Here is a 21957-nt window from a genome sequence, read left to right as displayed (position 1 = left end):
TTAACTTGCACTTTGAAGCATTTTAAGTGGGTCAAATTACAGCTCAAAGAGGCAAAAACGTCATTTTTTAGGGAAAATTAGCGCAGGGGTTTTTTGAAGGTGCGTAAAATCAAAACCTGAGAACTTATCAAAACTTTGATCTATACTTTTAATCAGAAGGGTCCAAACTCTCTCCTGTGCGAGTTTGAAGCCGAAACGACAAACGCGCTCAGAGGAGATAACTTTTGAAAAAAGGTGACTAAGTCAGTCCTACATAGAGGTTTTTGTTTCATGTCTCTACGACATTCCTAACGGAAGTTACAAGCAGTCTGTTGTTGTTTTTTCTAGGGGGCGCTAGAGAGCAAATTTGATTTTTGGGGTTTGGTTGTTTAATAAGTTGGGAAGGTTTGCCAGACCGATGTGTGTGTCGAATTTGGTGAGTTTTGAAGCATGTTAAGGGGGTCAAATTAGGGTGCGAAGGTGCGGAATAATAATAAAGAAAGAATTAAAGCTGCAAGCAGCGTTGGTCGGGTCCGCCTTTGGCTGTTGCCGCCGTGTCCCGAGTCCCGATCTTAGTCAGACCTACATAGAAGTTTTTTATTCCATGTCTCTACGACATTTCTAACAGAAGTTACATGCAGTTTTGTCTGTTTTTTTTCCTAGGGGGCGCTAAGCGCAATTTTGATTTTTGGGGTTTGGTTTTTTATTAGATGGCAGTTTTTGCCAGTCCTGATATGTGTGTAAAATTTGGTGAGTTTTGAAGCATGTTAAGGGGGTGAAATTACAGATCGGCGATTCTGGATGTTGTTGATAAATGGCTTTCGGTCTGCATAACAGAGCTTTAACTTGCACTTTGAAGCATTTTAAGTGGGTCAAATTACAGCTCAAAGAGGCAAAAACGTCATTTTTTAGGGAAAATTAGCGCAGGGGTTTTTTGAAGGTGCGTAAAATCAAAACCTGAGAACTTATCAAAACTTTGATCTATACTTTTAATCAGAAGGGTCCAAACTCTCTCCTGTGCGAGTTTGAAGCCGAAACGACAAACGCGCTCAGAGGAGATAACTTTTGAAAAAAGGTGACTAAGTCAGCCCTACATAGAGGTTTTAGTTTCATGTCTCTACGACATTCCTAACGGAAGTTACAAGCAATCTGTTGTTTTTTTTCCTAGGGGGTGCTAGAGAGCAATTTTGATTTTTGGGGTTTGGTTGTTTAATAAGTTGGGAAGGTTTGCCAGACCGATGTGTGTGTCAAATTTGGTGAGTTTTGAAGCATGTTAAGGGGGTCAAATTAGGGTGCGAATGTGCGGAATAATAATAAAGAAAGAATTGAAGCTGCAAGCAGCGTTGGTCGGGTCCGCCTTTGGCTGTTGCCGCCGTGTCCCGAGTCCCGATCTTAGTCAGACCTACATAAAAGTTTTTTATTCCATGTCTCTACGACATTTCTAAAAGAAGTTACATGCAGTTTTGTCTGTTTTTTTTCCTAGGGGGCGCTAAGCGCAATTTTGATTTTTGGGGTTTGGTTTTTTATGAGATGGCAGTTTTTGCCAGTCCTGATATGTGTGTAAAATTTGGTGAGTTTTGACGCATGTTAAGGGGGTGAAATTACAGATCGGCGATTCTGGATGTTGTTGATAAATGGCTTTCGGTCTGCATAACAGAGCTTTAACTTGCACTTTGAAGCATTTTAAGTGGGTCAAATTACAGCTCAAAGAGGCAAAAACGTCATTTTTTAGGGAAAATTAGCGCAGGTTTTTTTTGAAGGTGCGTAAAATCAAAACCTGAGAACTTATCAAAACTTTGATCTATACTTTTAATCAGAAGGGTCCAAACTCTCTCCTGTGCGAGTTTGAAGCCGAAACGACAAACGCGCTCAGAGGAGATAACTTTTGAAAAAAAGGTGACTAAGTCAGCCCTACATAGAGGTTTTTGTTTCATGTCTCTACGACATTCCTAACGGAAGTTACAAGCAATCTGTTGTTTTTTTTCCTAGGGGGTGCTAGAGAGCAATTTTGATTTTTGGGGTTTGGTTGTTTAATAAGTTGGGAAGGTTTGCCAGACCGATGTGTGTGTCAAATTTGGTGAGTTTTGAAGCATGTTAAGGGGGTCAAATTAGGGTGCGAATGTGCGGAATAATAATAAAGAAAGAATTAAAGCTGCAAGCAGCGTTGGTCGGGTCCGCCTTTGGCTGTTGCCGCCGTGTCCCGAGTCCCGATCTTAGTCAGACCTACATAGAAGTTTTTTATTCCATGTCTCTACGACATTTCTAACAGAAGTTACATGCAGTGTTGTCTGTTTTTTTTCCTAGGGGGCGCTAAGCGCAATTTTGATTTTTGGGGTTTGTTTTTTTATTAGATGGCAGTTTTTGCCAGTCCTGATATGTGTGTAAAATTTGGTGAGTTTTGAAGCATGTTAAGGGGGTGAAATTACAGATCGGCGATTCTGGATGTTGTTGATAAATGGCTTTCGGTCTGCATAACAGAGCTTTAACTTGCACTTTGAAGCATTTTAAGTGGGTCAAATTACAGCACAAAGAGGCAAAAACATCATTTTTTAGGGAAAATTAGCGCAGGGTTTTTTTGAAGGTGCGTAAAATCAAAACCTGAGAACTTATCAAAACTTTGATCTATACTTTTAATCAGAAGGGTCCAAACTCTCTCCTGTGCGAGTTTGAAGCCGAAACGACAAACGCGCTCAGAAGAGATAACTTTTGAAAAAAAGGTGACTAAGTCAGTCCTACATAGGTTTTTGTTTCATGTCTCTACGACATTCCTAACGGAAGTTACAAGCAATCTGTTGTTTTTTTTTCCTAGGGGGTGCTAGAGAGCAATTTTGATTTTTGGGGTTTGGTTGTTTAATAAGTTGGGAAGGTTTGCCAGACCGATGTGTGTGTCAAATTTGGTGAGTTTTGAAGCATGTTAAGGGGGTCAAATTAGGGTGCGAATGTGCGGAATAATAATAAAGAAAGAATTAAAGCTGCAAGCAGCGTTGGTCGGGTCCGCCTTTGGCTGTTGCCGCCGTGTCCCGAGTCCCGATCTTAGTCAGACCTACATAGAAGTTTTTTATTCCATGTCTCTACGACAGTTCTAACAGAAGTTACATGCAGTGTTGTCTGTTTTTTTTCCTAGGGGGCGCTAAGCGCAATTTTGATTTTTGGGGTTTGTTTTTTTATTAGATGGCAGTTTTTGCCAGTCCTGATATGTGTGTAAAATTTGGTGAGTTTTGACGCATGTTAAGGGGGTGAAATTACAGATCGGCGATTCTGGATGTTGTTGATAAATGGCTTTCGGTCTGCATAACAGAGCTTTAACTTGCACTTTGAAGCATTTTAAGTGGGTCAAATTACAGCACAAAGAGGCAAAAACATCATTTTTTAGGGAAAATTAGCGCAGGGTTTTTTTGAAGGTGCGTAAAATCAAAACCTGAGAACTTATCAAAACTTTGATCTATACTTTTAATCAGAAGGGTCCAAACTCTCTCCTGTGCGAGTTTGAAGCCGAAACGACAAACGCGCTCAGAAGAGATAACTTTTGAAAAAAAGGTGACTAAGTCAGTCCTACATAGGTTTTTGTTTCATGTCTCTACGACATTCCTAACGGAAGTTACAAGCAATCTGTTGTTTTTTTTTCCTAGGGGGCGCTAGAGAGCAAATTTGATTTTTGGGGTTTGGTTGTTTAATAAGTTGGGAAGGTTTGCCAGACCGATGTGTGTGTCAAATTTGGTGAGTTTTGAAGCATGTTAAGGGGGTCAAATTAGGGTGCGAATGTGCGGAATAATAATAAAGAAAGAATAAAACGCACGAAAAACAATAGGTCCTTGGGCCCTAATAAAAACATGCCTTCTGACGTTTTGGTATGTCAGCCAGCTAATTGGCAAAAACGTCATTTAGCATTCCGTAGCATTCCGGAAATACACATAAAATGCATGATTTTCTTTTTCTGCTATTTTTGTAGAGATGCATGCATGCAACTCATCCAAGTGTGTGATTTACATGTTGGACTCACTCTATGATGGTGCTGTCCAGAGTCCCTGTGACATTGAGGCCGTAGCGGCGCTGCATGGCAGCGATAGCAGACTGCATGACTCGGGACGAACGCAGCAATGACATTCTGGGGTCTGCAGGGGGGAGGTAGCCATACCTTTGGAGCCATGCCTGTAAACAAAAGAGACACATGTCAGAGAGAGCGACAAAAGACAGGACGCATTGGTAGCGATGTGCACATGGACACATTCAATCGCATTATCAATCAATCAATCAATGTTTATTTATATAGCCCCAAATCACAAATGTCTCAAAGGACTGCACAAATCATTACGACTACACAAAAGGGCAAGGAAAACTGACACCCAGTGGGCAGGGAGAATTCACATCCAGGACGCCAGTGACAATGCTGACTATGAGAAACCTTGGAGAGGACCTCAGATGTGGGCAACCCCCCCCCCCCCTCTAGGGGACCGAAAGCAATGGATGTCGAGCGGGTCTAACATGATACTGTGAAAGCTCAATCCATAGTGGCTCCAACACAGCCGCGAGAGTTCAGTTCAAGCGGATCCAAGACAGCAGCGAGAGTCCCGTCCACAGGAGACCATCTCAAGCGGAGGTGGATCAGCAGCGTAGAGATGTCCCCAACCGATACAGGCGAGCGGTCCATCCTGGGTCTCGACTCTGGACAGCCAGTACTTCATCCATGGTCATCGGACCGGACCCCCTCCACAAGGGAGGGGGGGGGACATAGGAGAAAGAAAAGAAGCGGCAGATCAACTGGTCTAAAAAGGAGGTCTATTTAAAGGCTAGAGTATACAGATGAGTTTTGAGGTGAGACTTAAATGCTTCTACTGAGGTAGCATCTCGAACTGTTACCGGGAGGGCATTCCAGAGTACTGGAGCCCGAACGGAAAACGCTCTATAGCCCGCAGACTTTTTTTGGGCTCTAGGAATCACTAATAAGCCGGAGTCTTTTGAACGCAGATTTCTTGCCGGGACATATGGTACAATACAATCGGCAAGATAGGCTGGAGCTAGACCGTGTAGTATTTTATACGTAAGTAGTAAAACCTTAAAGTCACATCTTAAGTGCACAGGAAGCCAGTACAGGCGTAATGTGATCAAACTTTCTTGTTCTTGTCAAAAGTCTAGCAGCCGCATTTTGTACCAACTGTAATCTTTTAATGCTAGACATGGGGAGACCCGAAAATAATACGGGTCTCCCCGTATTATGCTTCATGTAAACACACCATTCTTAGACTTGGACTTAGGCTGGGCGATATATCAATATACTCGATATATCGCGGGTTTGTCTCTGTACGATATAGAAAATGACTATCGTGATATTCGAGTATACGTTCTCACGCAATTGCTTTTAGCTGCGGGCATTACACTTCCGGCTCTTCTCACTTTTTCTTGTCTCGCCCCACAGAGATGTAAAACAAGCGCACCTTCCTCAATCCCTCAGACGGCACTGTATCAAAAACGGACATCAATCTCTAAAAGGATATCACCACATGGGCTCAGGAACACTTCAGAAAACCACTGTGACTAAACAAAGTCCGTTGCTACATCTGTAAGTGCGAGTTAAAGCTCTACTATGCAAAGCAAAAGCCATTCATCAACAATATTCAAAAACACCGCCGGCTTCTCTGGGCCGAGATCATCTAAGATGGACTGATGCAAAGTGGAAAAGTGTTCTGTGGTCTGACGAGCCCACATTTCAAATTGTTTTTTGGAAATATTCGACATTGTGTCATCCGGACCAAAGGGGAAGCGAACCATCCAGACTGTTATCGACGCAAAGTTCAAAAGCCAGCATCTGTGATGGTATGGGGGTGCATTAGTTCCCAAGGCATGGGTAACTTACACATCTGTGAAGGCACCATTAATGTTGAAAGGTACATACAGGTTTTGGAACAACATATGCTGCCATCAAGGCGCCGTCTTTTTCATGGACGCCCCTGCTTATTTCAGCAAGACAATGCCAAGCCACATTCAGCACGTGTTACAACAGCGTGGCTTCGTAAAAAAAGAGTGCGGGTACTTTCCTGGCCCGCCTGCAGTCCAGACCTGTCTCCCATGGAAAATGTGTGGCGCATTATGAAGCGTAAAATACGACAGCAGAGACCCCGGACTGTTGAACGACTGAAGCTCTACATAAAACAAGATTTGGAAAGAATTTCACTTTCAAAGCTTCAACAGTTAGTTTCCTCAGTTCCCAAGCGTTTATTGAGGTGATGTAACACAGTGGTGAACATGCCCTTTCCTAACTACTTTGGCATTAAATTCTAATTATTATTTGCAAAAAAAAAAAAAAGTTTATGAGTTTGAACACCAAATATCTTGTCTTTGTAGTGCATTCAATTGAATATGGGTTGAAAACGATTTGCAAATCATCGTATTCTGTTTATATTTACATCTAACATAAGTTCCCAACTCATATGGAAACAGGGTTTGTATAAGGTTCACACTCTGTCTCTCCATTTGTGAGTCAGAATAAAAAACAATGTTTGATCATGCAAAAAAACTCCTGACCGGAGCATTACCAATTGAAGTGAAGTGAAGTGAATTATATTTATATAGCGCTTTTTCTCTAGTGACTCAAAGCGCTTTACATAGTTAAACCCGATATCTAAGTTACATTTAAACCAGTGTGGGTGGCACTGGGAGCAGGTGGGTAATGTGTCTTGCCCAAGGACACGACGGCAGTGACTAGGATGGCGGAAGCGGGAATCGAACCTGAAACCCTCAAGTTGCTGGCACGGCCACTCTACCAACCGAGCTAAACCGCCCTATAAAGAGGCAGCTGTGACTTTCTTGGCTCCTCCCTGGCTTTTCTCAGAGACACTGGCGGTCACCACACCCCTCCGACTTATATATAAGTGAGGCATTATGCAGAAGTGTTGAAAATCCATTCATCCATCCGCTATTCCGCAGATCCAGTTCAGGGTCAAGGTTTAGCTGGATTATATAACAGTCGATTTAAAGGCAGACAACACCCAGTACCAAAACTCAGTTCCAAATTAGTAGGAACCAGGCCAGGGGGGGAAAAAGGTTGGTGCCTCATTTAAATGCTAAAAGGTATTCAGACTTTGACGACCTGCAACAAGTGCTTGGAGGTGATAAAAGTCTTGGAGTAATAAAGCGTCCCGACAGAAACACAGTCGGGTGCTCTTTTCAAACTTCATTGCTGACCTTAACACGGCAACGGCAGTCCTCAGTTTGAAAAAAAACAAAAACAAACACACATTTCACCCAACACTTCTCCGGTATGCACAGGCAAGGTTACGAACCAGGAATTTCGGATCATAACATTACATCACAAGCAGGTTCTTCGGTTACTGTTCTGTTCAACTTCAATCCCACAATAATCTGTGAAAAATACAAAGTAGGAGCCAATCAATCGGCCAAAAAGTAAAAAAAAAACAAAAATGCCAAATTGACACGTTGTGTAAATGGTAAATAAAAACAGAATGCAATGATTTGCAAATCATTTTCAACATATATTCAATTGAATAGACTGCAAAGACAAGATATTTAACGTTCGTACTGAGAAACCTAATTTTTTTTTGCAAATAACTACTAACAGAATTTAATGGCAGCGAAACGTTGCAAAAAAGTTGTCACGGGCATTTTTACCACTGTGTTACATGGCCTTTCCTTTTAACAACACTCAGTAAACGTTTGGGAAGTGAGGAGACACATTTTTGAAGCTTTTCAGGTGGAATTATTTCCGATTCTAGCTGTTCAACACTCTGGAGTCTCCATTTTAGGCTTCAAAATGTGCCACACATTTTCAAATGGGAGACAGGTCTGGACTACAGGCGGGCCAGTCCAGCACCCGCACTCTTACTACGAAGCCACGCTGTGCTAACACGTGCAGAATGTGGCTTAGTATCGTCTTACTGAAATAAGCAGGGGCGTCCAAGAAAAAGACATTGCTTGGATGGCAACATATGTCGCTTTTGGATGTGGTATCGAAGGTCACGGGCAATCAATGTTGGTTTTCGGCCAATCACGTGCAGTGATTTCTCCAGATTCTCTGAAGCTTAGATGGTGAAATCCCGAAATTCCTTGCAATAACTGGTTGAGAAGTGTTGTTCTTAAAGGGGAACATTATCACAATTTCAAAAGGGTTAAAAACAATAAAAATCAGTTCCCAGTGGCTTGTTTTATTTTTCGAAGTTTTTTTCAAAATTTTACCGGTCCCGGAATATCCCTAAATAAAGCTTTAAAGTGCCTTATTTTCGCTATCTTCGAAACCACTATCCATTTCCCTGTGACGTCATACAGGGCTGCCAATACAAACAACATGGCGGTTACCACAGCAAGATATAGCGACATTAGCTCGGATTCAGACTCGGATTTCAGCGATTCAACAGATTACGCATGTATTGAAACAGATGGTCGGAGTATGGAGGCAGATAGCGAAAACGAAATTGAAGAAGAAATTGAAGATATTGAGCGAATAGCTACTGACGCTATTCGGCCATAGCGTGGGTGTACCTAATGAAGTGGCCCATAGCATGGCTGCCTTATTAGCATCGGCGGTAAAATGTGCGGACCAAACGATCAGGACTTTCGCATCTTGTGACACTGGAGCAACTTAAATCCGGTGATTGGTAAGTGTTTGTTTTGCATTAAATGTGGGTATCTAGTTTCAAATGTACATACAGCTAGCGTAAATAGCATGTTAGCATCGATTAGCGTTGCATGTTAGCATCGATTAGCTGGCAGTCATGCCGAGACCAAATATGTCTTATTAGCACATAAGTCAACAACATCAACTAAACTCGCCTTTGTGATTTCGTTGACTTAATCGTTGCAAATGCATCTGCAGGTTATCCATACTACTCTGTGCCATGTCTGTCTTAGCATCGCCGGTCAAATGTGGAGACACTCTGGCACATTCAATGGGGGTCTGGCGGCAGATTCCTTGCCAGTGGTGCAACTTGAATCCCTCCCTGTTAGTGTTGTTACACCCTCCGACAACACACCGACCAGGCATGATGTCTCCAAGGTTCCAAAAAATAGTCGAAAAAACGGAAAATAACAGAGCTGAGACCCAATGTTTACAATGGGTTGAAAATGAAAATGGCGGCTGTATTACCTCGGCGACGTCACATTCTGACGTCATCCCCTCCAGAGCGATAAACAAAAAAGTGTTTAATTCGCCAAAATTCACCCATTTAGAGTTCGGAAATCAGTTAAAAAAATATATGGTCTTTTTTCTGCAACATCAAGGTATATATTGACGCTTGCATAGGTTTGGTGATAATGTTCCCCTTTAAACAGTTAAGACAACTTGCTCACGCATTTGTTCACAAAGTGGTGACCCTCGCCCCTATTGTCCAGGGTGTACCCCGCCTTCTGCCCGATTGTAGCTGAGATAGGCACCAGCGCCCCCCGCGTCCCCAAAGGGAATAAGCGGTAGTAAATGGATGGATGGTGTTGGGATGTCGCAAGGCTGCAGTTGTGTGTCCCCCGATGATGCGAGAATCCAGGAGAGAGGAGTTAAGGTAAGATGAATTTAATATGGAACTCATAACAATTAAAAAAAAACATAAAGCAGTCGTGCAAAGTAACGTCCTCAACATGATATTTATCTCCGAGCACTGAGGAGTGCTCGAGTGAAACATAAATAGGCAGTAGTTTGATTGACAGCAGGTGTGAACCGCTGCCAATCAACGAAAAGAGGAAAAACAACAGTGCTCGTGAATAAAACAGGAAATACAACAAAGTAAGAGCGCTGAACGGGAAGTAAATACAAAATCACGAAAATTAACAGAAATAAAAGTGACAGATTGTCACAGATGGATGCTTTTATACCCAATCATGGCACCCACCTGTTCCCAATTAGCCTGTTCCAAATAAGTGTTTGATGAGCAATCCTCAACTTTTCTCAGTCTTTTTTGACACCTGCGACAGCTTTTCTGGAAAAATGTCGCAGGTAACAGATTCAAAATGAGCTAATATTTGCAAAAATAACAAAGTTCACCAGTTTGAAGGTTAAGTATCTTGTCTTTGCAGTCTATTCAGTGGTAGCGGGTGTCACGCCTGTAAGTTTATGTTTTGGTCAGGTTATGTTTAGTATTTTGGGACATTTAAGTTCTGTCTTGGCATTTCCTGGTTTGTTTTCGTCTCCATGCCAACTCATTACTTTTCACCTGTCATGTCACGTCCCTGTTCTCAGCCTCACCTGTTTTCACTAATCATCACAGCTACTTAAGTCACTCTTTTTCTTGTCTTCGTCCTGGGATCTTCTCACTCGCACACACGCTACCCATGCTGCACCTCCTTCACGCCCTCGTTTATCTGCTTCATGCCTTGCTACGCTGTTCATTTTGTCCAAGTAAGTCTTTGTTTATAGTTCATAGCCAATTGTTTTTGTGCAAAGTCCTTTAGTTTATGTCCATTATTTCATGCCATCGAGCAAGTGTTTTTGTTTCACGTTTGTACTGTTTAGCCAAGTTTCTTCCTCCGTTGTGAGCGCTTTTTCTTGTTTGTTTGTTTATTAAATGAATGTCACGTGCTCACGTCCACGCCTCGCTCGTGCTGATCCCCATCTGCATCGAAGAAAAAATCCATGTACAAGCCTAGTTGTGACAGCAGGGAGGGTGTATATTGTAGCGTACCGGAAGAGTTAGTGCTGCAAAGGACTCTGGGTATATGTTCTGTTGTGTTACGGTAAAGATGTTCTCCGCATCGCAACAAAGTGCGTAAAATTCCGCATGTCAGCATCTCCGTTCAGTGCCACAACAAGAAAATGCCGAAGCAACCATTTCCACATCAACACCATATGAAGAAAATAGTCAACAACAGAAGGAGAGAACGTCCGCAGGAACCTACCACATAGCGAAGGACATACACTATGTGGCGCAGTGGAAGAGTGGCCGTGCGCAACCCGAGGGTCCCTGGTTCAATCCCCACCTAGTTTCAACCTCGTCCTGTCCGTTGTGTCCTGAGCAAGACACTTCACCCTTGCTCCTGATAGGTGCTGGTTAGCGCCTTGCATGGCAGCTCCCTCCATCAGTTTGTGAATGGGTAAATGTGGAAGTAGTGTCAAAGCGCTTTGAGTACCTTGAAGGTAAAAAAGTGTTATACAAGTACAACCCATTTATCATTTCTTTGATTTCCTATTATGCAGCTATTTTTTATTTGACAGTTATTGAAATATCTTGTGTGACATCATGCACAAAAGTGCACTTTATTTGTTTTAAACTATTGTAGTGGCGTTCTGTACAAAAAGTGCACTTTAATTTAGTGTTTTTTTGATACGTCATCTTAGTGACATCATGCACAAAAGTGCACTCACAGCTTGTTTTAAAATGTCTCTGGCAATCTTGCACGTTCTGTTTTGGAAATGACACGAATGTTTGTGCCACTGCTTAATAACTCTTTAATAAATCCACTTTTAGCTGTGATTTCGCTCTCTGCATTAAAGTTTAAAATGAGCATATATTAATGCAGAATGAAGAAGAATGTTTTAATTAGGGATGCACCGAAATGAAAATTGGTGGCCGAAGCTGAATAAAAATTAAACGCTTGGCCAAAGGCCGAATACCGAATAATGAATGCAGTTTTTCATAATTTTTTTGATATTGCACAAATAGCCTAGAATAAATGTTAAGACTTGTTTTTCAAATAAAGTAATTTTTCATTGAATATTGACTTTTTTTTTTTTAATATTCCACTAGCCTTTGCTTTTCAAAAAAAAGCACAAAGTTTTTCATTTATATTAGGCCTTCAAACAAAACATGCATTCCAAAAAAAACAAAGTGCATTAAAGTGGATAAACCCACAACAAATGAATTATTGTCCTTTTGGCAAAAGTCTGCTTAGCCACAGTAGATATGCTAATAATGTAAACAGAAGGCTCAAGTAAATCTCAATTAAGTGTGTGCTTGTAACCTCATACACTTATACAGGTAGCCTACACAACAGGCTAATAATGTAAACAGAAGGCTTAAGTAAAGCTCAATTAAGTGTGTGCTTGTAACCTCTTACACTTATACAGGTAGCCTACACAACAGGCTAATAATGTAAACAGAAGGCTTAAGTAAAGCTCAATTAAGTGTGTGCTTGTAACCTCTTACACTTATACAGGTAGCCTACACAACAGGCTAATAATGTAAACAGAAGGCTCAAGTAAATCTCAATTAAGTGTGTGCTTGTAACCTCATACATTTATACAGGTAGCCTACACAACAGGCTAATAATGTAAACAGAAGGCTTAAGTAAAGCTCAATTAAGTGTGTGCTTGTAACCTCATACACTTATACAGGTAGCCTACACAACAGGCTAATAATGTAAACAGAAGGCTCAAGTAAATCTCAATTAAGTGTGTGCTTGTAACCTCATACACTTATACAGGTAGCCTACACAACAGGCTAATAATGTAAACAGAAGGCTCAAGTAAATCTCAATTAAGTGTGTGCTTGTAACCTCATACATTTATACAGGTAGCCTACACAACAGGCTAATAATGTAAACAGAAGGCTCAAGTAAATCTCAATTAAGTGTGTGCTTGTAACCTCATACATTTATACAGGTAGCCTACACAACAGGCTAATAATGTAAACAGAAGGCTTAAGTAAAGCTCAATTAAGTGTGTGCTTGTAACCTCATACACTTATACAGGTAGCCTACACAACAGGCTAATAATGTAAACAGAGGCCCCACTAAATCTCAATAAGTGTGTGCTTGTAACCTCATACACTTATACAGGTACACAAAATATCCCAACGTCACCGCGTCAAAAAATTGCGTCACACGCCACTATTCGGCCTTGTTTTTAACTCATTCCACCGAAAGCCGAATGTGGCTTTTTTTGCCATATACCGATTAATCGGTGCATCCCTAGTTTTAATGTAGACACATAGAATCATCATATTGCTGTGATTATATGCATCAAGTGTTCATTCAAGGCTCAGGCAAAATATGGAGATATACATCATGTATCGTGACATGGCCTAAAAATATCGCGATCTTAATAAAAGGCCATATCGCCCAGCCCTATACCAAAGACTTTAAAAATGGGGCCCATTACCTCCCTGCTTGGCACTCAGCATCAAGGGTTGGAATTGGGGGTTAAATCCCCAGAAATGATTCCCGGACGCGGCCACCGCTGCTGCTCACTGCTCCCCTCACCTCCCAAGGGGTGATGGGTCAAATCAATCAATCAATCAATGTTTATTTATATAGCCCCAAATCACAAATGTCTCAAAGGACTGCACAAATCATTACAACTACAACATCCTCGGAAGAACCCACAAAAGGGCAAGGAAAACTCACACCCAGTGGGCAGGGAGAATTCACATCCAGTGGGACGCCAGTGACAATGCTGACTATGAGAAACCTTGGAGAGGACCTCAGATGTGGGCAACCCCCCCCCCCTCTAGGGGACCGAAAGCAATGGATGTCGAGCGGGTCTAACATGATACTGTGAAAGTTCAATCCATAGTGGCTCCAACACAGCCGCGAGAGTTCAGTTCAAGCGGATCCAAGACAGCAGCGAGAGTCCCGTCCACAGGAAACCATCTCAAGCGGATCAGCAGCGTAGAGATGTCCCCAACCGATACAGGCGAGCGGTCCATCCTGGGTCCCGACGAGCGGTCCATCCTGGGTCCCGACTCTGGACAGCCAGTACTTCATCCATGGTCATCGGACCGGACCCCCTCCACAAGGGAGGAGGGGACATAGGAGAAAGAAAAGAAGCGGCAGATCAACTGGTCTAAAAAGGAGGTCTATTTAAAGGCTAGAGTATACAGATGAGTTTTAAGGTGAGACTTAAATGCTTCTACTGAGGTAGCATCTCGAACTGTTACCGGGAGGGCATTCCAGAGTACTGGAGCCCGAACGGAAAACGCTCTATAGCCCGCAGACTTTTTTTGGGCTCTAGGAATCACTAATAAGCCGGAGTCTTTTGAACGCAGATTTCTTGCCGGGACATATGGTACAATACAATCGGCAAGATAGGATGGAGCTAGACCATGTAGTATTTTATACGTAAGTAGTAAAACCTTAAAGTCACATCTTAAGTGCACAGGAAGCCAGTACAGGCGTAATGTGATCAAACTTTCTTCTTCTTGTCAAAAGTCTAGCAGCTGCATTTTGTACCAACTGTAATCTTTTAATGCTAGACATGGGGAGACCCGAAAATAATACGTTACAGTAATCAAGACGAGACGTAACAAACGCATGGATAATGATCTCGGCGTCTTTAGTGGACAAAATGGAGCGAGTTTTAGCGATAATACGGAGATGAAAAAAGGCCGTTTTAGTAACGCTTTTAATGTGTGACTCAAAGGAGAGAGTTGGGTCGAAGATAATACCCAGATTTTTTACAGAGTCACCTTGTTTTATTATTTGTTTGTCAAATGTTAAAGTTGTATTATTAAATAGAGGTCGGTGTCTAGCAGGACCGATAATCAGCATTTCTGTTTTTTTGGCATTAAGTTGCAAAAAGTTAGCGGACATCCATTGTTTAATTTCATTAAGACACGCTTCCAACTGACTACAGTCCGACGTGTTGGTCAGCTTTAGGGGCATGTAGAGTTGGGTGTCATCAGCATAACAGTGAAAGCTAATACCGTATCACCCAACCCTATACCAAAGACTTTAAAAATGGGGCCCATTACCTCCCTGTTTGGCACTCAGCATCAAAGGTTGGAATTGGGGGTTAAATCCCCAGAAATGATTCCCGGGCGCGGCCACCGCTGCTGCTCACTGCTCCCCTCACCTCCCAAGGGGTGATGGGTCAAATGCAGAGAATAATTCCGCCACAACTCGTGTGTGTGTGTGTGACAATCATTGGTACTATAACTTGTTTTTCCTTTTAGGCGAACAGAGAAGAATACATCTTTTTATCGTGTGGTCTGGCTTGTCGGGAAAAGGATTCGCTATAATCGAGCTCTCAGTGTCCTACATACAATCCTGCCAAAGGGAATCACTGCTCAGATCTGGGGACACGTTGGGGAGGAAGCGGGGCTTTCCCACGGAAGAGCTCGAGGGGATTTGGCTGGTCCCAGACGCTCCGTACTCCTCGTCATCAAAACGGTAAACGGAGCGGCCGAGGTCTGTTTTCTGTGAAACAACCCCATAAAGGAGAACCAATAAATCGTGTAGTTTGAAGTGTGTAGATGTGGAAACATAAACACAAACTGGGAATTGGAAAACCGATAAACTGTCAAACGGCAAATTTCCCTTTACTTTGCAATCATTCTGAAAAATACGAGCACCAGTCTACAAACCCGGTTTCCGTATGAGTTGAGAATTTGTGTTAGATGTCGCACCTGCCGAAAATGCATAATAAAGAAGGGAAAAAAACATATATAAGTCACATTTTTTGGGGAAATGTATTTGATAAAACCAAACACCAAGAATAGACATTTGAAAGGCAATTTAAAATAAGTAAATAGTGAACAACAGGCTGAATAAGTGTACAAACCCTGTTTCCATATGAGTTGGGAAGATGTGTTAGTTGTAAATATAAAGCAGAATACAATGATTTGCAAATCATTTTCAACCCATATTCAATTGAATGCACTAAAAAAACAAGATATTTGATGTTCAAACTCATAAACTTAATTTTTTTTTGCAAATAATAATTGACTTAGAATTTCATGGCTGCAACACGTGCCAAAGTAGTTGGGAAAGGGCATGTTCACCCCTGTGTTACATCACCTTTTCTTTTAACAACACTCAATAAACGTTTGGGAACTGAGGAAACTATTTGTTGAAGCTTTAAAAGTGGAATTCTTTCCCATTCTTATTTTATGTAGAGCTTCAGTCGTTCAACAGTCCGGGGTCTCCGCTGTCGTATTTTACGCTTCATAATGCGCCACACATTTTCCATGGGATACAGGTCTGGACTACAGGCGGGCCAGGAAAGTACCCGCACTCTTTTTTTACGAAGCCACTCTGTTGTAACACGTGCTAAATGGGGCTTGGCATGGTCTTGCTGAAATAAGCAGGGGCGTCCATGAAAAAGACGGCGCTTAAATGGCAACATATGTTGTTCCAAAACCTGCATGTACCTTTCAGCATTAATGGTGCCTTCACAGATGTGTAAGTTACCCATGCCTTGGGCACTAATGCACCCCCATACCATCATGGATGCTGGCTTTTGAACTTTGCGTCGCTAATAGTCTGGATGGTTACGATGTCGAATATTTCCAAAAACAATTTGAAATGTGGACTCGTCAGACCACAGACAACTTTTCCACTTTGCATCAGTCCATCTTAGATGATCTCGGGCCCAGAGAAGCCGGCGGCATTTCTGGATGTTGTTGATAAACGGCTTTCGCGTTGCATGATGTCACACGAGATATTTAAAAAACTTTCAAATAAAAATGAGCTGCATAGTAGGAAATCAAATAGTTGATGTCCTTTGCTATGTGGTAGGTTCCTGTGGACATTATCTCCTTCCTTGGGACGGCGTGGCGCAGTGGAAGAGTGGCCGTGTGCAACTCGAGGGTCCCTGTTTCAATCCCCACCTAGTACCGACCCCGTTACGTCCGTTGTGTCCTGAGCAAGACACTTCACCCTTGCTCCTGGTGGGTGCTGAGTAGCGCCTTGCATGGCAGCTCCCTCCATCAGTGTGTGAATGCGTGTCTGAATGGGTAAATGTGGAAGAAGTGTCAAAGCGCTTTGAGTACCTTGAAGGTCGAAAAGCAAGTACAAACCATTTATCATTTATTTCTGTTTTTTTTCAAACGGTGTTGATGTGGAAATGGTGGCCTCTGCATTTTGTTGGCGTGGCACTGAACGAAGATGTTGACATGAGGAGTTTCAAGCACTCTACCGGTGACAAATTAAGAGTGTTGCTACTTTTTGTAGCAACGCTTTCGCCGCATACTTGAGATATTACGGTTGTCTGACATATTACCGCTTGAAGCCCAACCATCGCCAGACGATGGCCCCGTTCTTGGGAATTAATTATCCTTCCTTCATTTGTTACCAGATCCACACCTTCTTTCTCTCGTATCACCGCTCCCACGGCTCTGTTAGCACCACAGCTAAAGTTACCCATGCCGCTACATCTCTGCTTGGCGAGGCCGTTTGACGTTGCACACACGACAGTATGTGACGTTTGTAAGAAGGTGCGCTTGTTTTTATGTCTCTGTGAGAGGGAGGAATTTTTTGCAACTTACCACCAAAAAAACGGAAATGCTGATTATCGGTCCTGCTAGACACCGACCTCTATTTAATAATATAACTTTAACATTTGACAACCAAATAATAAAACAAGGTGACTCGGTAAAAAATCTGGGTATTATCTTCGACCCAACTCTCTCCTTTGAGTCACACATTAAAAGCGTTACTAAAACAGCCTTCTTTCATCTCCGTAATATCGCTAAAATTCGCTCCATTTTGTCCACTAAAGACGCCGAGATCATTATCCATGCGTTTGTTACGTCTCGCCTCGATTACTGTAACGTATTATTTTCGGGTCTCCCCATGTCTAGCATTAAAAGATTACAGTTGGTACAAAATGCAGCTGCTAGACCTTTGACAAGAAGAAGAAAGTTTGATCACATTACGCCTGTACTGGCTTCCTGTGCACTTAAGATGTGACTTTAAGGTTTTACTACTTACGTATAAAATACTACACGGTCTAGCTCCAGCCTTTCACAGTATCATGTTAGACCCGCTCGACATCCATTGCTTTCGGTCCCCTAGAGGGTCGGGGGTTGCCCACATCTGAGGTCCTCTCCAAGGTTTCTCATAGTCAGCATTGTCCCTGGCGTCCCACTGGATGTGAATTCTCCCTGCCCACTGGGTGTGAGTTTTCCTTGCCCTTTTGTGGGTTATTCCGAGGATGTTGTAGTCGTAATGATTTGTGCAGTCCTTTGAGACATTTGTGATTTGGGGCTATATAAATAAACATTGATGCCCGCAGCAACTGCGTGAGAACGTATACTCGAATATCACGACATAGTCATTTTCAGAGACAAACCCTCGATATATCGAGTTTACCGATATATCGCCCTACCTTGAATTAAAGTGGGGTTAATTCTGATTTGTCCCTTTCAAAAAAAAGACGACTGTTTCGTCTCATTGTTAATCCTGCTAATCATCAAGGGTCAATTCCAAAGAAGTTTCTCTTCAACACGTCCAAGGTCTTTGCTTCTTCCAGCCTTTATCGCCGCCGTTCTCCCTCATTATTCCTTCCAGTTCATTCTTTAACCCTCCCCCCCCCTCCGTTGTACGGGCTATCATTGACTCGCTCCGTCCGCACGGATGTGAGAAACCTGCGAGTTCAAAGCCCGACAGCCTCCGTAATTCAATGAAACATAAATTCCTCTGCGCCCGCCCTGCACAAACGGTGTTGCAGGAGCTTGTAAAGCATGGATGCAAGGGAGGGGAGAGGGGGGGTTCAATAAAACTGCAATTGGGACTTCATGCTGGTGTAATCACAATGAGAGGCAGTGGTAACCTTACTTTATGCTGCGCTGCATAGCAATTACCTCCAAACTATAGGCACGACTCAACTTCACTTGGCGGGGATCAATTATTGTTATGCATCCATAAGTGCATACGCCGTGAGAGAACACTTCCATGAATTGTTAATGAGATATTATATGGAAGGCCGTTGTTACGAGTCCGATACCAATCATCCGTGAGTGAGATACCAATATCAAATCAATCTCGTGTACAAATCCTGTTTCCATATAAGTTGGGAAATTGTGTTAGATGTAAACATAATCGGAATACAATGATTTGCAAATCCTTTTCAACCCATATTCAGTTGAATGCACTACAAACACAACCTATTTGATGTTCAAACTTATAAACATTTTTTCTTCGAAAACAATAATTAACTTTGAATTTCATGGCTGCAACACGTGCCGAAGTAGTTGGGAAAGGGCATGTTCACCACTGTGTTACATCACCTTTACTTTTAAAAACACTCATTAAACGTTTGGGAACTGAGAAAACTGATTGTCTTTCCCATTCTTGTTTTATGTAGAGCAGTGGTTCTTAACCTGGGTTCGATCGAACCCTAGGGGTTCGGTGAGTCGGACTCGGAGGTCCAAACACACCCAACTCATTGTGTAAATACAAACTTCTCCCTGTCTGCGTTTTACGGATCCGGCAACAGCTGACTGATTTGCAGGTGTGTAATTTGTTGTGAGTTTATGCACTGTGTTGGTTTTGTTGTTTGAACAAGGTGATGTTCATGCACGGTTCATTTTGTGCACCAGTAAAAAAAAAAACATTGTAACATATTCAGAATTCATTAGTTGCTTATTAACATGCAAATTAGTAACATATTGGATCTTAACTAGTCATTATTAGGTACTTAATGTCTTATTCGGCATGGCCCTATTATCACCCTAACCCTCTAACCCTGACCCTAACCAAATAACTCTAAAGTAAGTCTTTGTTACTTAGAATATGTTCCCCTAGTGTCCAAATAACTCTAAATTAAGTCTTTGTTAGTTAGAATATGTTCCCCTAGTGACCAAATAACTCTAAATTAAGTCTTTATTACTTAAAATATTTCCCCCGAATGTCCAAATAACTCTAAATTAAGTCTTTGTTACTTAGAATATGTTCCCCTAGTGTCCAAATAACTCTAAATTAAGTCTTTGTTAGTTAGAATATGTTCCACTAGTGACCAAATAACTCTAAATTAAGTCTTTGTTACTTAGAATATGTTCCCCTAGTGTCCAAATAACTCTAAATGAAGTCTTTGTTACTTAGAATATGTTCCCCTAGTGTACAAATAACTCTAATTTAAGTCTTTGTTACTTGGAATATGTTCCCTGAGTGTCCAAATAACTCTAAATTAAGTCTTTGTTACTTAAAATATGTTCCCCTTGTGTCCAAATAACTCTAAATAAGACTTTGTTACTTAGAATATGTTCCCCTAGTGTCCAAATAACTCCAATTTAAGTCTTTGTTACTTAGAATATGTTCCCTGAGTGTCCAAATAACACAAAATTAAGTCTTTGTTACTTAGAATATGTTCCCCTAGTGTCCAAATAACTCTAAATTAAGTCTTTGTTACTTAGAATATGTTCCCCGAGTGTCCAAATAACTCTAAATTAAGTCTTTGTTACTTGGAATATGTTCGCTGAGTGTCCAAATAACTCTAAATTAAGTCTTTATTACTTTAAATATTTCCCCTGAGTGTTCAAATAACTCTAATTTAGGTCTTTGTTACTTAGAATATGTTCCCCCTAGTGTCCAAATAACTCTAAATTAAGTCTTTATTACTTTAAATATTTCCCCTGAGTGTTCAAATAACTCTAATTTAAGTCTTTGTTACTTAGAATATGTTCCCTGAGTGTCCAAATAACTCTAAATTAAGTCTTTGTTACTTGGAATATGTTCCCCTAGTGTCCAAATAACTCTAAATTAAGTATGTATTACTTGGAATATGTTCCCCTAGTGTCCAAATAACTCTAAATTAAGTCTTTGTTACTTAGAATATCTTCCCTGAGTGTCCAAATAACTCTAAATTAAGTCTTTGTTACTTAGAATATGTTCCCATGGTGACCAAATAACTCAAAATTAAGTCTTTGTTACTTAGAATATGTTCCCCTGGTGTCCAAATAACTCTAAATTAAGTCTTTGTTACTTAGAATATGTTCCCTGAGTGTCCAAATAACTCTAAATTAAGTCTTTGTTACTTAAAATATGTTCCCCTTGTGTCCAAATAACTCTAAATAAGACTTTGTTACTTAGAATATGTTCCCCTAGTGTCCAAATAACTCCAATTTAAGTCTTTGTTACTTAGAATATGTTCCCTGAGTGTCCAAATAACTCTATATTAAGTCTTTGTTACTTAGAATATGTTCCCTGAGTGTCCAAATAACACAAAATTAAGTCTTTGTTACTTAGAATATGTTCCCCTAGTGTCCAAATAACTCTAAATTAAGTCTTTGTTACTTAGAATATGTTCCCCGAGTGTCCAAATAACTCTAAATTAAGTCTTTGTTACTTAGAATATGTTCCCCTTAGTGTCCAAATAACACTAAATTAAGTCTTTATTACTTTAAATATTTCCCCTGAGTGTTCAAATAACTCTAATTTAAGTCTTTGTTACTTAGAATATGTTCCCTGAGTGTCCAAATAACTCTAAATTAAGTCTTTGTTACTTGGAATATGTTCCCCTAGTGTCCAAATAACTCTTAATTAAGTCTTTGTTACTCAGAATATGTTCCCCTAGTGTCCAAATAACTCTAAATTAAGTCTTTATTACTTAAAATATTTCCCCAGAGTGTCCAAATAACTCTAAATTAAGTATGTATTACTTGGAATATGTTCCCCTAGTGTCCAAATAACTCTAAATTAAGTCTTTGTTACTTAGAATATGTTCCCCTAGTGTCCAAATAACTCTAAATTAAGTCTTTGTTACTTAGAATATGTTCCCCTAGTGTCCAAATAACTCTAAATTAAGTCTTTGTTACTTAGAATATGTTCCCCTAGTGACCAAATAACTCTAAATTAAGTCTCTGTTACTTAGAATATGTTCCCTGAGTGTCCAAATAACTCTAAATTAAGTCTTTGTTACTTGGAATATGTTCTCCTAGTGTCCAAATAACTCTTAATTAAGTCTTTGTTACTCAGAATATGTTCCCCTAGTGTCCAAATAACTCTAAATTAAGTCTTTATTACTTAAAATATTTCCCCAGAGTGTCCAAATAACTCTAAATTAAGTATGTATTACTTGGAATATGTTCCCCTAGTGTCCAAATAACTCTAAATTAAGTCTTTGTTACTTAGAATATGTTCCCCTAGTGTCCAAATAACTCTAAATTAAGTCTTTGTTACTTAGAATATGTTCCCCTAGTGTCCAAATAACTCTAAATTAAGTCTTTGTTACTTAGAATATGTTCCCCTAGTGACCAAATAACTCTAAATTAAGTCTCTGTTACTTAGAATATGTTCCCTGAGTGTCCAAATAACTCTAAATTAAGTCTTTGTTACTTGGAATATGTTCTCCTAGTGTCCAAATAACTCTAAATTAAGTCTTTGTTA

The 21957-nt window shown here is 40.9% G+C and overlaps 1 protein-coding gene across 1 annotated transcript in view; it reads right to left on the bottom strand.

The window, feature by feature from the left end:
* Positions 1-21957, bottom strand: part of LOC133569735 (matrix metalloproteinase-16-like) — a 227574-nt gene that overhangs the window by 167142 nt on the left and 38475 nt on the right. Inside the window, 1 exon segment of the mRNA XM_061922287.1 lies at positions 3980-4128. Coding sequence (XP_061778271.1) covers positions 3980-4128 — 149 coding nt within the window.

The sequence above is a fragment of the Nerophis ophidion genome, linkage group LG15, assembly GCF_033978795.1.
Source record: "Nerophis ophidion isolate RoL-2023_Sa linkage group LG15, RoL_Noph_v1.0, whole genome shotgun sequence".
NCBI lineage: Eukaryota > Metazoa > Chordata > Actinopteri > Syngnathiformes > Syngnathidae > Nerophis > Nerophis ophidion.
Note: the sequence above shows the minus strand (reverse complement) of the source record. Positions and strands in the feature narration are given on the sequence as shown.